At 48.7% G+C, this 15,721-nt stretch overlaps 1 protein-coding gene across 1 annotated transcript in view; it reads left to right on the plus strand.

The window, feature by feature from the left end:
* The window catches only part of DISC1 (DISC1 scaffold protein), a gene marked incomplete at its 5' end in the record, with an annotated part of 201,804 nt that overhangs the window by 160,830 nt on the left and 25,253 nt on the right, over positions 1-15,721 (plus strand). The window contains one exon of the mRNA XM_080936621.1: positions 11,103-11,373. Within this exon, the coding sequence (XP_080792747.1) occupies positions 11,103-11,373 (271 nt within the window). The remainder of the gene's footprint in view (positions 1-11,102; positions 11,374-15,721) is intronic.

Consider the following 15,721-nt stretch of genomic DNA (forward strand, 5'->3'; position numbering starts at 1 on the left):
CTCAGCCTGCTAACACCAACAGTCTGCCTTCAAGCTGGGAGCCAGCAGTGGGAGGGGTCAGCGGAATGGGGAGAGCAGAGCCCTGGTAGTGTCCCCAGGGTTCCCAGAGCCTTCACTCACTGCCACAACAAGCTGCCTGCTCTCTGGTGGCAAGGGTCCTGAGGACAATTCAGAAGCAGAACTCTGAGCTCCGGCCAAGAAGCTCAGCTTTCCTGTTAGATTGGCTCAGAAGCCACCAGACCCTCATCCCAAAGGGCACCTGCATCACAGGTGACAAGCAGAGTCCACCCGACCCTCTCAGTATCATGAATAGCCACAGGAATTACCCCGAGGGCCTCACTTCTCTTGATGCCGTTATCACAGGTCATCTTAAGGTCCTGTCTCTAACAAAGGTCAGACAACCTCCAAGCACAGCTGTACTGTGTCTGCTTCCTTCCTTGAAGTTGGTGACTGCAGTGTGCACCTTCAGGTCCGGGTCAGGGTGGAGCTGTCATTCAGGGATGGGCTTCTGAGGAGCCTCTTGGACCATCTCTCCCGGTTGCTGTGGGAATGGAGCAGAGGGGGCACAGGCATAAGATTGTCTAGATCTGAGTGTGATCCCTTCTGAGCTGTGACTGTTCACTAGACAATAAATCTCTCCAAGCCCCCCTTTTTCTATCATAAAAACGAGACAATTGCAGAAGAAGATAAAGGATGCTTCTTATATGCAGTAATGACTGGATAAATGAGAGCTATTATTCATCAGTAGTGGTATAAAACCACAAAACATATGACGGAGTGAAAAAGATCTGCTTGGAGAAACGGGCGCTGGCTCAGCCAGCCATGTCCTCTATGTACAAACATAAGGACCCGAACCAGCGCCCAGAACCCACATTTTAAAAAGCCAGATGTGGGGTACATGCTTTAATCCTGATCCTGTGGAGGTAGAGATGGTAAGGATTTATGGGGCTCACTGGCCCTGCCCACTTTCAAATTTCAAGTTAGTGAGAGACCCTGTTGTGTTTTATAAAAAGCAAGAAAGAACCAGAAATATGTTTGGAAGAGTGAGGTATGGGGAGGGGGAGGGGATGCCTCTGTGGGCCCATGCTGAGGCAGCCCTGCCCACTGAGGTAACCAGCCACACGACATACCATACCACGGATATATTATGAAATAGCGTTGATTTGAGGCATGGGGAGGGGAGTTGAGGGAGCAGAGACAGAGAAAGGCAGAGGGAGAAAGAGAGAGAGAGAGACAGAGAGAGAGAGACAGAGAGAGAGAGACAGAGAGAGAGAGAGAGAGAGAGAGAAGAGAAAGGGGGAGTAAAAGCTGGGCATGAGCATGTGGAGAGAGGGGGTGGGGAAAGAAGGGGCAGATAAGGATGAGGGTAAGAGAGAAAGTGAGGAGGAGGCAAAAGGCCCCTTTTATACTGAGTCCTCATACAGGGCTGTTGCCAGGTAACTGTGGGGCAGAGCCTAGAAGAAATGCTAACAGACCCCATCTTAGAAAATAAGGTGGCTGTCACCTGAGGTTTCCTTTGGCCTTTCCACATACATGTGCACATACAAAAATACTCACACAATTCCACGCTGACAAAACAAACAAACCCACAACCCCTTGTTTTCTAAAAGCAAGAGAAATTCTCTTGCCTTCCTAGTGAGTCCAAGGTCATGGCAATTTCTCAACCTCCCGTTATATAAACAGTCTGTTCTTTCTGTCGCCTGCCCTCTGGCCAGATGCCTACAGCTCCTGCAGAGGAAGGAAAAGACACGTGGTAATTGAGTCCTTGTCAATGGCTCTGGTGGGGACGGAGAGCCTGCAGTGGTTCCCACACATAGCATTGGCTGGCTGAGGTCCTAAAGTCACCTGCTGTCTTCACAGTCACACACCTGGCACCGGAGCTCTGAGCCGAGAGCCCTGACCTTGCTCAACCCCGGCCCAGGAATCAGCTGTTTGTGTCTCTGGAGCTCTGTATCTTTGTATAGTGACACTTTGTAGCCATCCAAGAGCATCTGGGATCTCGACAGCTCCTTATTCTGCCTGTTTTTTGATAGTACCCAGAGACATTGAACATGTCACCTAGAGAGATGGTGGATAAAGAAGCAGAGGTCTGAGGTAACCCTGGGCATCACGCTAGGACAACGATAGACGACATGGTGTCAGCCCTGAGTGAGTCCCTGAAAGAAGGGGCTGAGTGCTGCCGCCATTTTCCTTGTCCCTGACTTGTAATTATTAAGTGGACATGGAGCTGTTTTTAGAGATAGCCTGTGTGGCATGACTTTTCCCGGGGAGATCTGAACACATGCCATTCACCACAGCCAGGGCCTCAGATCCAACATGGAGGAGCAATGAGTTTATTGGCTTTACTTACAGGAGTGTGACTGGGGGCTCCTCAAAAGAACATGTCAGCTTTCAGGCAGCTACATCAACAGAGTGTCCTCCACAGTGACTGTTAACCCTTAGATGTTCCTAGGGAGGGGCCCCGTCTGGGAGAATCAAGGTGATAAAGCTATGTTACACCAGAGGACACTTCACACTGCAGGGTGGCTTTCACGTGCTTAAAGACAAACATTCCTGAGTGTGGTGGCACATCCTACAGTCTTAGCGCTTGCAGGGTGAAGGCTAAAGAATTAGGAGTTCAAAGTCAGCCTTATCTAAGCTGCATATTAATTACAGAGAGTTTGAAGGTAGCCCGGACTATATGAGATACTGTCTCAAGAAGAGGCACACACAGAAAGAGACAATTATTAATTAGCAGGGAGTGTCCAACCTCAGATGAGTTTAACCTACCCAAGCCAAAGTCTTTGATGCATTTGGCCACCAATTGAGAAATCTTAAAGACCCATTAAGCTCCAGTCAATAAATCAATGGCAGAGATCCAATTTGTCTTTAATTAGCCAAGAAGAGTTTTTAATGCTTCCAGGGCATGTTGAGATTGCATGATAGTTTAATTTGACAATGTGCCATGAACCTGTGACCTCCGGACAGATGGGTTCTAAAGTCTCTGCTGCTGGTGGTGGGGTGGGGGTGGGGTTCTGAGACCCTCACTCTAGGAGGCAGGCATTTCTAAGGCTGTTAGTGAAGTCCTCCACCTCACTGGTGAGCCTGTGCCACAGCCACAGCAAGTACACGGTCGACATGGCGTCACCCATGGGGTTCTGCGTCAGTCAGTCTGCTCCCACTGCCTGTCCCTGCTCCCTGTGTTATGTGGCTGTTACAAGGACACCAGACTCTGGGCCATTCCAGCTTAACCTCACACCCGTGTGGCGTGCTAGATCACTCCTCCAGCCCCAAAGGAGAACTCCTTACTCCCAACTTAGCTAAGCTGTGTGCGAGAGCACAGGCCTGTGTCCACACACTTGGCTTTTCCTGTGGCTGCAGGGGATCTGAACTCTGGTTCTCATGGGCGTGCAGCAAGCACTTCACTCACTGAGCTGCTTCTCCAGCCTCTTAGCTATGCTTTAAAAACGTCCCCAGACTAGTGAGGTGTCTGGTTGTCTAGTAGAAGCACTCCCAGACTAGTGAGGTGTCTGGTTGTCTAGTAGAAGCACTCCCAGACTAGTGAGGTGTCTGGTTGTCTAGTAGAAGCACTCCCAGACTAGTGAGGTGTCTGGTTGTCTAGTAGAAGCACTCCCAGACTAGTGAGGTGTCTGGTTGTCTAGTAGAAGCACTCCCAGACTAGTGAGGTGTCTGGTTGTCTAGTAGAAGCACTCCCATGGAGCCTGATGACCCTTGGGACCCACATGGTAGAAGGAGAGAGCTGATTTCTTCAAGTTGTCCTTGACCTCCACATGTAAACTGTAACTCACGTGAGTATCACAGTATCACACACACACACACACACACACACACACACACACACACACACATGCACTCATACATACAAATGCAATTAAAAATTTAAGTTTGCAATGGAAATGATTTAGCTATTTCCTGGATGAAGCCTAGGGTGAAAATTACAAAGAGATGGTTTTTGACAGCGACACAGACCATCAACCAGCCGAGTGACTTCCTTTATTATTCTGTAAAGGAGCCCGTAAGCAGTGCTATGTTTCCCCAGAGGAGCTTCGTCCCACTGGAGCAGGCATAGGATGCATCCGCCGGCTGGAAGCCTGTCTTAATTGACTCTTTCCAGGATTTCTTGATTGGTCACTCTCTGCGGAACTGCCCTTGTTCTGACAACGGCGGGTGCTAGCAGTTATGGGATGGCAGTGGCCCCCGAGGCTGCTGTGGCACAGGTGTGTTCATTTGTGTGGCTCATTGGAGTATGAAGGAGAGATGGGCTTTTGAAGGGTATTTCCTCCTCCTGCTTGTCAGAAGAGCAAGCTGTCTGCAGAGTTTGCCTGACCCTGTCATCTCTAAGTGACTGTGAGTCCTTTCAATAGGAGGAGGGGGCTCGTCAGGTTTAGGTGAACAGCCCTCGAGTCAACGTGGTCCCGTGTCAGTTTCTCAGATTGTTAGCATCCTAGAGGGGCCGGTCTTAACTTTGTGACATACATGTTGGTCTACAGCATCCACTGTGGAGGACTAGTAGTTCTCATGCTACTGTCTTTCTATTTAGCTTTGACCCGCTGACTCCTGAAAATATTAAGCACAGTCTGGTACTCCCCTTGCTGTTCTTGACGTGGGTGTATTTGGATGGACACCTCCGTCTCCACAGGACCTCACAGTCAACTGCAGGGAGCAGCCTGCTTCAATAGAGGGCAGCAGTGAGAAGACTTAAGAACCATCTTTCCGGTGCAGCTTCATGGACCCTGGGGTCCTCCCATCTGCTGACCTTAGAGAAGGACACACTCCAGGACTGTCTCTGTCTCTACAGCGCTGATGAGATCGTCTTTGTCTCTGGTTGGAGAAAAGCTCAGAGCGGAACAAAGCTTGGCCAGCACTGGGCTCTCTGGCACTGCGGGTGTGGCACTAACCACACTCAGAGGCTGAGAGGCCACCACAGACAAAAGGACAATGGGACCTAGCTCCCCCGAGGAGCTTGAGATCTCATAGCTGAGATGCAGAGAAAGCCCGGTGTCCTCTTGTAGGGCCGAGAGCTTGGTGGTTGTGTGTGTGCCCCCCAGATTAGGAACTGTGCTCAATGTCCGTGGAAAACACACAGAGAGGCAAATATTTGCTTGAAGAATGTCTTTCTGACACTGCAAGGTACATTTCTCAGCGGAAAAACCAGTCACTAGCTTCCCCTGGTCACGCATTAGAATCAGAGGAAAAAACGATCCCCACAGCAAGAGATCCCTCGTTTGGTACATCCAGCGGAGATAATGTGACCAGCATGCCAGGCACTGAATGCTGATGAGGATGTGACAGGCCACGCTTGGACTCGATGTCACATTCAGACGGTAGCTGAGAAATGAAAAGCAAACAGAAATTAATCCCCTCCAGGAATCTCATACACATTCACTTAGCGCTAGCCTGACGCTCAGCGGTCTGCCTCCCGCTCTCCCCATTAATAACTATAATCAAATGTCCATGATCGGCTTCCACCAACCGGGTAATTGCTTTGGCTTCCCCATTTTCTGGGATGGGAGATGTGTTCGCAAGATGGGGCAGTTGTGTAACTAACTATTCTGTCCGAGCGAACTCCGGAAGTCAGCCGTGCCCTGCAGCTGTGGGTGTCAGCCCACTTGCTCTCTGTGGAGTGAAGGAAGGAAGTAATTTTATTGTGCTATTTTTAGACTTCAATTTAGATTTCAGCTGTTATGATACTCTGTGTGCCTGGATAGATAGAGATGTCTGCGCACAATTCCTCAGTACGGTTCTGAGTCTGCCCTGGGCTCCAGCAGGTCGCTGATTTCTGCTTAGCCTGTGGCTGCAGCAATGCCCTGTCACAGTGGCTTCTCCTGCAGCTGAGGCCTGCCGGGTCCTCAGGTGATGGTGCCATCCTGTGCCCACAGCGCTTGGCGATCCCATGCTTCCTTTTACCTGAGGAGGCTCAGTCTGCTCTCTCCTATGCATGATGATGGGTCCCCCACAATTCTGTGGGAGTAGACGCAGCTCATGACCATCTTGCAGTTTGAGACAGTTTTCTAGATGCTGTAGATGAAAGCTCTGAGGGTTTCCTTTCTCACAAGCCAGAAGGGTGAGGACACTGGGCTGCCTTTGGCTCGGCCGTGGAAGACAGCTTTGAACCTGAGCAGAGTTCCTCGTTCCTAAGGATTAGTGTCGGTCTGAAACACCGAGGGGTTCCTGGGTGTGTGCCAGACGTACCCGCCCGAGCCTGTCCCGTGTCAGGTACATCCATGTTAGCACCTGTGCCAATTCAGACCTCTGCGCCTGAGAAACCCTGTAGATATTGGAACACAGTAGCCATTAACCCACAACCTATTCATCGGCGGCAGTTTGTAGCACAGGTGCCAATCGTGACGTCACACACCGCCACCTTGAACTAGGTCAGAAATTGGATCCTAACAGGATTTCCCACGTGACCTTATAAAGTGACCGGTGCTCACAGAAACCTCTTCTGCTTCATCCGCACTTAGCATCCTCTTCTTCTTCTCCCTCATCCACCTCCCCCTTCCCTTGCTCCTTCTCCTTCAAATTGCAGACCTCTAGAACAACCTGCCATGGCCTGGATATCCACGCCCCGCCTCACTTAAAATATGTATCCTTAATCCCAAGTGCAGTGGTCATTGGCATGTGACCCTCAGCAGTTATGCTTAAAGTAGCATCTTTATGAAAGTGCTCTTTGCTTCTCCCACCATACGAGGGGGCAGCTAGACGGCATTGTCATGGGGTGGTGTGCCCTTAGCCGATACCAGCTTTGATCAAACTTCATTACATGAATGCATATATATCCAAATACACCTAGATATTCCTCTTTTGTCCTTCCGAGTTGCTTAGAAAGCCTTGTCCCCCTTCAACGTTGTACAGGTAGATAATTAGGAATTTGTATTTGGTCTGTTTGGTTCTGGGCTGCATTTCCTTGGCCATGGTTGCTGCTGCATTTTCCCCGGTTGGAGATAGTACTGTAGGAAATGGCGAACAGCAGCTGGATAAATTCTTTCCTCCCGTACGCTGCTTTTGCTCAGTGTTTTATCACAACAACAGATAGGGTACTGGGGTGCCTGCGTCTGTGAGTTGTTGATAAGCCGCAGCTTAGGGCGAGCCTTTGCAGTCCACGGCAGGCTGCCATTCCACAGCAAGAAAAAGAAGCTAGTCTTTCTTAGGAGTGATTTCTGAGATGCCCAGACCCCTTCAACTGCATGAGAGAGCTCTGCTTGCTCCGACACAACCACTTAGTTTTGCTCACAATCTGTGCAGCGTGAAGGTGGGAATATGTCTGTAAGAAAGACCACGCCCCATGGGGTGCCTTGGGACCCTATGGTGACAGTAGCCATCAGCTGAGCTTTCTGGCCATCGTCTCCGATCTGCCAGCCCAGTCTAGCATGGGCAAGAATCCAAGATCTTTGGAAACCAAATGGCCTTCCTCTCTTGGTACTCCTGAGCCATGTTCCCAACAAGCTGACATGTGAGAGGTGGAGAAGGCTAGCCCAGATTCCCAGCTGTAGGAATGGCAGAGTTCAAAGAATGTTTTAAGGCTCTGTCTACGATGTAGTGCTAATTACTACATTGTGGGGTTGTTTGGGGGACTAAATGGCAGAATGATGTGATACACTCATGGCACCACCCATACTGTGACATGGAGTTTTGTCTTGTCAGTTTGGTTAAATTGTGAAGTGACTAGGAAGTTACACTACACCTCTGGGCGCATCTATGAGGTTTTTCCAGAGGCGATAAGTCACACCTTGAGTGGAAGCAGCACCATTCCATAGGTTGGGGCCATGTTGGAAATCCCAGCACTGGAGAGGCCAAGAAGGGCAGATCCCTGGGATGTCAAGTGACTCACCATAGCCGAATCTGCAAACTCCAGGCTCAGGGGGAGACTCGAGGCTGACCTCTAGCCTGTACGTGCATGTGCACATACACACGAAATAAAATCAGGTTAAACTTCTTCCCTAGAAAGTGAGAGGGCTGGAGGCAGGCTCCATGGTTAAGAGCACTGACTGTTTTTGCAGAGGACCCAGGTTCAATTCTCAGCACTTACGAGGCAGCTCACAACATCTGTAATTCTAGTCCAGAGGATTGGTTGTGCTTTTGTAACCTTTGCTGATACACATGGCTCATGGATATACATGCAGACAAAACACCCAATCACGTGAAATAAAGTTAAGATTTTTTTTAATTAATAAAACTAAAGTAAATTAAAGAATAAAGTGTAAACACCTGTAATAGTGATGTTTTTCTCTCTGACGGAGATTTAAGTTGCCCGGGGAATAGAAGGAAAGCACACATCCTTCGGTGGCGGCTGTAGAGAGTTTAGAACCATCACCTTTGTCCTCTTGGGGCTGATGTTTTTCTTCATCGTGAGTCTGTGAAAGAACCTGAAGATTTTCAAGGTTTTCAGAGAACTATATAATTCTTTTAAAAGAGAGTAAGTGGGGAGGGACAGGTTGGTGACAAGAGATTAAACTTCAATGTCTGTGTTAGAACTCAGATTCCCAGGCTTTTGTTTTTGTGCTTTGTTTTGTTTTGAGAAAATGTCTCACTCCAGCCAAGGCTGGTCCAGAAATCATTACGTAGTCAAGTCTGGCATTGAATTAACTATAATCTTTCTACTTCAGCCTCACAAGTACTGGGGTCACAGCCATGAGCCACTATGTCCAGGGTGTTCCTACTTCTTCAGTAGAGAGGCAGGCTGCCTCCCAAGTCCTTGCATGCCAGCATCATCCCAGCAAAGCATGGCCACACTTGGTCCTCCAGTGTTGTGCTCCGTTGATCCCATAGGCCTCCTTTAGCTTTTGAGAAGGTGTTGGCAGTGCTGGGGCCCAGCTCTCTACCCAGACCTCTGAGCACTGCAGCTCAAAATATCATCCCTGTCCTCACAAGGCTCAGAGGCTCTGAGTCACTGGTGAAGCAATTTTTGTTAATGACCCAGTTACTCTTCTGGGCAGGACAAGCAGGCATCTCACCACACATGACCAGCCATGACGCTCTTTAGTACAAACAGATGCAAAGAGCAGATGTCTCAGCAACTCAACCCTTGACGAAATCACCACATATCCCACAAGTAACACTACCATCTTACACCCACATATGTGATTTGCCACATGGCTTGCACCTCTAAAATTGGCACCTAGACTTTGGTGAGTGTGTTCTAGAGACAGCTCAGGACCTGTCCCACGTTCACTCTGACGGGAGACACGCCACATTTCACCAGTTACGGTGACATTCAGAAGGTTAAAATGAGGAAAACTGTTGACCTCTTTCTCTGGGGACCGTAAGAGACCTGCCTGCTTGTCCCATGATCCCACTGGCTTTTGGGGCACAGGGGCTACAGAGAAGCTTTGTCTGTGTTGGGTCCCAGACTGGAAACCATACTAGTGACTATCTTCAGTTTAGAGAGGAGAGCAGGAGGGCAGAGACTTACATTATGTCTACAGGATGATAAAATAAATTCTGGAAAATAAGTCTTGCTGGCCTAGGAAATGTTAAAGATCAGCAATTCTGATAACAAGTACATAAGTGTTTTGAAGTAAACTTTTATTTTTTTAAACATTTAAAGTATTTGGCATTCAAAGATTTAAATGTACATGTGTGGCTACGGTTAGAGAACATCTCAGACAGAAATATAGACTCTTGATTACCTGTATTAGAACATTAAGAGAGCAAGAAAGAAGGATTGGAAGGGAAAATGAGGCAGGAGCTAAAGGCAAGCAATGAGAAGTATGTTTTGGTGTGGGTGTATATGTTGTGGTATATATTGAAAAGCATTGTCTACCAGTTTCCACGTTTTTCCAAGCAGTGCCTCGCAGTCTGTGGGCCACAGAGCAGGACCCATGCACCCCCGGCTGCTTCTCTGCAACGCAGTCTGCAAGCCGTCCTCTCCCAGCTGTCTCTCTACCCTCCAGGAACTTTGTTCATACTCCCCACAGCTGGTAAAATCATGTCTCAATAATCAACAATTTATCAATCAGATTTATATGTTAAATTCTTGGTCCACAATTCATCCCTACAATAAGATCACAATCAGTTGACAAGGGTATAAACCTCCCACTTAGATGAGACAAATTGACCTATAGAAACCCTTGAAAAATTTCATATCTACCTATCTCAGATTAAGACCACCTGGATCTAGATCCTCCTTCTCCGGCTCCATCTTGATTCTGGTCTTGGTCCTCCTCCTCTCCCTTCCTAGACTTTTCCCCACCTACCCTTCCTTCTCATCCAGTGATAGTCTGGACCCGCCTTGCTGCATAATGACATCATCCTACATTATGTATGTATGTATGTATGTATGTATGTATGTATGTATGTATGTATGTGTGTATGTGTTAGTGTGGATATGTGTGCATGTATGTGATGGTGTGTGTTTGCATGTATTGGTGTATGTGTATATGTTTGTGTGTGTGTGTGTGTGTGTTGGTGTATGTATGCCATGGTGCACATGTAGAAGTTAGAAAGAGATTTGGGGGTTGGCCCAGGTTGACAATAGATATCTTCCTTTATTTCTCTCCACTTACTTACGGAACATGAAGCTTTTTATTCCCATGAGACTCTGCTCCACGTACCCCAGAGATCCTCCAGCTTCTCCCTCCAGCACATACTGGACAGTGCTCAGAGATAGTCCTAGATGTAAGCTGAGTCTGAGACACTGTTTCTGTGTGGGTATGTACTGCGGAGCACGGTAGAATGGTAGGTGACCTTAGGTTCCTGCTGGCCTGGGCTCAGTGGATGACAGGGGTGATTCAGTATCTGCTGGTAGGATGAGGGGTGACATTCCAGGTGGTGAAACAGCACCCACAGAAGCCTTGGGCAGAGCTGGGCACATTTGTTAACTCCAACAAGAACAGAGGGAGGATGTGCCACACTGGGTAGCTCCTCATGGAAGCATTAGTGAGATTCTAGGTTCCTTCTAACCGGGCAGCAAGGAAGGACCCACATGAATGTCACCATGAACAGAGACACACAGGTTCGGTCTCTCTGTGTCCTCTGGTTGATAAGTTTTGTCCCTATAAAATGATGTTGGAGGGGAGGGTCAGGTGACCCCCGACACACTGCTGATGGGTAGTGTGAGCCATTGCTGGGCTAAGATCCATGCCTGCGTGCTTCTGTCTTAGCTGCAGGTGCCCGCTGCTGGGGAGCGTGTGGAAAGCAGACTGGGAGGCTTGTCAGTTGCTGATGCAGAGCCTGCAGCTCCAGGAAGCAGGCAGCAGTCCACGTGCCGAGGATGAGAAGCAGGTGCACGGCACAGGCGAGGCCCAGACAGCTGTCCTGGCGGTCCCTCGAACACCCCACCCTGAAGATGAAAAGTCCCCCTTGCAGGCGCTCCGGGAGTGGGACGCTCACTCAGCCCCCTCATCACACTGTGCCGCAGGCCCGCAGAAAGAGGTTCGTCCTACGTGTGCTTTGTCGCGGGCTCATCATGTGCAGTTTGGGGCTAAGAGCAAACAGAACTCAGAGTTTCCATTGACCTTCATGAAATTACAAAGCAACAAATAACTTTTTGAAGCTTAAAATGTAGATGAACAAAAAGAAAAGCTTGGCATGTTAGCTTTCTTTTTAACCCTAGTTTAGATGGCTCCATTATTCTAAGGAAGTTAATATAGAGTTATATATAGTATGCACCATGTATCTAATCCAACATACGTCATTATACAGACCATATATTATGCATCATATGTTTTATTGTATCTCTGGTGCCTATAGGTTACAATGTATCATTTATGAATTTAAACATTCCAATGCAGGCACACATGTCATTTTCACGGAAAACAGCTCATGACTAATGTTTGTGGTTCCTGTCTTCATGAAATCAAAGCAAAACAAAGAGCGGAAAGCCCCATTGTTTGGCCTGATACATTCTGATAAATTTGGCCTGATAAATGTGCATTTCTATTAGAATGTGACTTTACTAATTTTTTTTTAATATCAGAGGCTGACCCTGACCAGTAGTAAAGGCTCCCTCACCCTTCCCTTTCTCCTTTCTACTCCCTTCCTACCCTACATCCAGAGGGGCCTCCCTGAATGCATGCCTTCCTTCCTTCCGAGGCTTCCAAACTCTTGTTTGTTGGCTTTCAGGCGTTCTCTTAGATCCTGACATTGTTAGAGAAGAGGCTGGCTATAGCTGCGTTCATATATATATGCCAGGTTCATGCAATCTCACCTAGACTTTCCAGCCTTGCCAAGACTCAGTCATGTGTGAAGCTAGGTGGGGAGAGCACCCTGGCCAGTCCATGGCCTCCTGTCCCTGGGTGGGACTAGAGCTGTAAGGTCACAGATCCTGTGCTCTGTGTTCAGCTTAACATATGGTGGCTGTGTCTAGACATATCTGAATGTATGTCCCCATGACAAGTGCCACTCTGGGTCCCTTTTGGATTCACAGGTGTCTTAGATCCTAAGATAATAGAAGATTTTTGGGGAAGGGCAAAAGGGTGGGACCAGAGACCAGCCATGTTGCCTGGTAGCTGGGAAAAGGAACCTGGGAGGGGTGAGAGATGGGTTCTGTCTGTGGCGTAGTCACCTGATGGCCCATCTATCTGAATCTCGGCTTTCCAGCAAAGAAAAGAATGGATATGGTCGCTCATAACTTTCCAGAAGCGACTAAGAGTTTAAGGCCATGTCTGCCTGCCGGTAATCAGGACTGCACACGAGACAGGAGGAAAGGCAGAGCTCAGAGTGGGAGAGGCAGAGCGTGGAGGCCTGAGCCCGGAGTCTTTCTGCTTGGGTTCTGTCTCTGCTGCTGGCAGGACCACATCTTCTTATCCACTGCAACCACACCAGTAACAACAGGGGCTGGAGATGGCTCACTGGATAAAGTACGTGCTATGCAAGTGTGAGGACCTGAGTTAGATTCCCAGCACCCACCTAATAGGTCAGTGAGAGACCCTGTCTCACAAAGAACCAAGACACCTGATACCTGAAGATGACTCTGGCCTCCATATGAACACACACACACACACACACACACACACACACACACACACACACACACGAATGGTCTCCCTGTGCACACACATGCATGAACAGGCATGCAAACTCATACACATACACACTCAGACACATACAAAAATTACAACGGCTATAAAGATCAAGAGAGAAGAATCAGAGCTTAGTTTTTGGTTGCATTAATGACCGTAGCCAAACGCCCAACAGAATCAGGAGAGAAAGAATGTCTTTGGCTCACTATTTCAGAGGGCTTGGCTTGTCACAGTGAGGCATGTGTGAGCAGAGCAGCCTATGCCACATTCGTTGCAGACTCTGTGCATGTGGTAAAGCCTAGCTCGCGATGATCTCTGTGTCTCTGCCTTTCTGGAGGCCCCGTAACACCTAAAACAGCTTTTGCTAATCCAGTTTGCTCCCGTTATCAGGAGAACTGAGCAGTGAGCCAGAGATGTGCCTAAGGAGAAAAAGACTTACCAAAGGGGACGTCTTGCTTGTGTTTGCTGGAAGGCTTTAGACCCCTGAGGCTTAGAGGTGTGATGGTTAGGGGTCTCCTGGTGAAAGTTTTGCCTTCCTGTCTTGCTTTTCAGGGAGAGGGGCTTTTGAAGTCTGGGGAATGATGTGTTTATCTTGAGGCGAAATGTTCCTTTGCTTTGCAGCTCCAGGTGTGTTTGGCTTTGCAAGACTCTGCTGTGCTGGGCCACCCCACACTGGTTTTGCTATTGAAGCATGGCACCCTGGGGGCAGGCAATTGCTTTTCAATCCAAATCTTCCATGACAAATTGTGGGCTTCTTACAGAGGTCCATGGGGAGATGGTTTCAAAGCCTTTCCTTGCTTATCTGGCCAGCACAGTGATCCACATTTCCGAGGCACATTGTCAGCGAGTGAACACGAATGAACACCAGCCCTGTGGCTGAAGGTCCCTGCCAGGCTACTCAAAGACAGTACCTTCATTCTGCAGCTGAGCCCGTGAAGGCAAAACCCTTCGCTTGCAGCTCTGGTCCAGAGGAAGTCAGCTGCCCAGCTAAGGCATGCGTGCACACAGATTGTGAGAGCCCTTTCTTTTCTAGTGTCCTGGGAGCGCTCCATCGAGCCTTAGGCTGTTGCTGGCCCTGGTTTATAGATGGTTCTGACACTGCACAGGAGTCAGGCAGAAGAGCAATCCAGGTTCATGTGCTGAAGGGGCGCTGCCCACGCTGACTGTTCTGACCCCGATCCCTTTGGGATTCTTTCTTTCTGGACTGTAGCCTGCCCGCCCGTGCCAGCTGCTTTCTCGTTCTAATAGCTCTTCTCCTGCCTAGTTCCCTGGATAGCATGGCTCCCTCTGATTTCCCCCTGAGCTGTGTCCTTTCCAAGCCAGAAGCCGCCACCAAACAAGTTAAAATGAGCCAGAGAGAAGCTGACACCATGGAGGTATCCCCGCTGTACGTTTAGCAACCAGAAAAATTGCGACTGCTTTCTGCAAGCAAAGAAACTAGCAGGAAAGACACAACAGACACCACAGCCTTGTCTCTTCTGAGGCTGGCATCCAGAATGTCAGGGGTACCTCCTTCCCCAGCCATCACAGAATCATGTCTCACAGAAGACAGGTTGACAAAGGGGGGAAGTGTGACAAATTTATTTAATCAAAGTTTTATGAGACAAAGGAGCCTTTAGAAATAGCTCGGAGGGAAAGTTTTTTTATTCTTTTCTTTGTGTTTGTTTGTTTGTTTGTTTTGGATGTCCTGGTTTGAGGAGGACTGGGCAGTGTTATGATTTGGACAAGAAACATCCCTCTAAACGTTCATGTGTTAGGGCTAGGACCTTAGGTGATGACAATATTTTGAGAAGCTGGGGGAATTATATAAGGCACAGCCCGGGGTCACTGGGAGGGGGTGAGGGTGGCCTTTGGGGACATGTTGTCTCTCACCCCTTGTTTTGCTTTCTCCTTCTTGACCATTGGGCTTTGTATGTGAGATGTTCCCTACAGGCTATGGGTTTGAACATTCAGTCCCCCGTGGTGGCACGCTTTTGGAGGGCTGGAACCTTTAGGTGGCAGAACGTCCTTGAGGAAGTGGGTCACTGCGGACAAACTTTCTGAGGTGTTGTGGCCAGGCCCTACTTCCTGTTCATTCTCTGCTTCCTAGTTGGAGGTCCAGTGTGACTAACTCACCTCTCACTCTTTCAACCACGTCCCCCTCACCTGTGGGGTGAGAGGTACCAACTGCCAGCTACAGCCCTGTCCCAGCAGAGAAGGGAGCTGAGCCGTGGGCACCATGCGTCGCTCTTTCTTTGCTTGTTGACTGTGGTTACAGAGTGACACTTAACACAAGCTCCTGCCTCTGTGACCACCTCATTGACGTGGTGTTTAACGAACCCTTTCTCCCTTTAGTTGCTTCTCCCAACGTATTTGTATCACAAGGACACACAAGAAACTAAGACACAAGGTAGGAAGGTAAAAGGTCATCTGCCCGCAAATTCCATGGCCATCAAATTGCCCAAGCTCAGGGGGCCACGTGGCTGTGTGCTGAATCCTCTTGTCAATGAGCCCAAGCAAACCCTTGATCTCTTTACACTGCATAGGATGGTGGGTGCTTTGGTCACTGGAAAAACAGGGACCAGAAAATGGGGGAAATAGAGATGGAGCCCACAAAGGTGCCCAGGATTCAGGCTCCAGAGACCAGCATCAGAGTGCAGATCTAACTTTATTGTTCATTACATACACACTTACGTACAGCCTTTTAGCCAATTAGTTGATGTATTCAAGGGCAAATCAAGGTGCAACCTCTGTTGTTCAGTCAGGTCTCACTGGCCTGT

This window comes from Micromys minutus (genome assembly GCF_963924665.1).
Source record: "Micromys minutus genome assembly, chromosome: 24".
NCBI classification, from domain to species: Eukaryota; Metazoa; Chordata; class Mammalia; order Rodentia; family Muridae; genus Micromys; species Micromys minutus.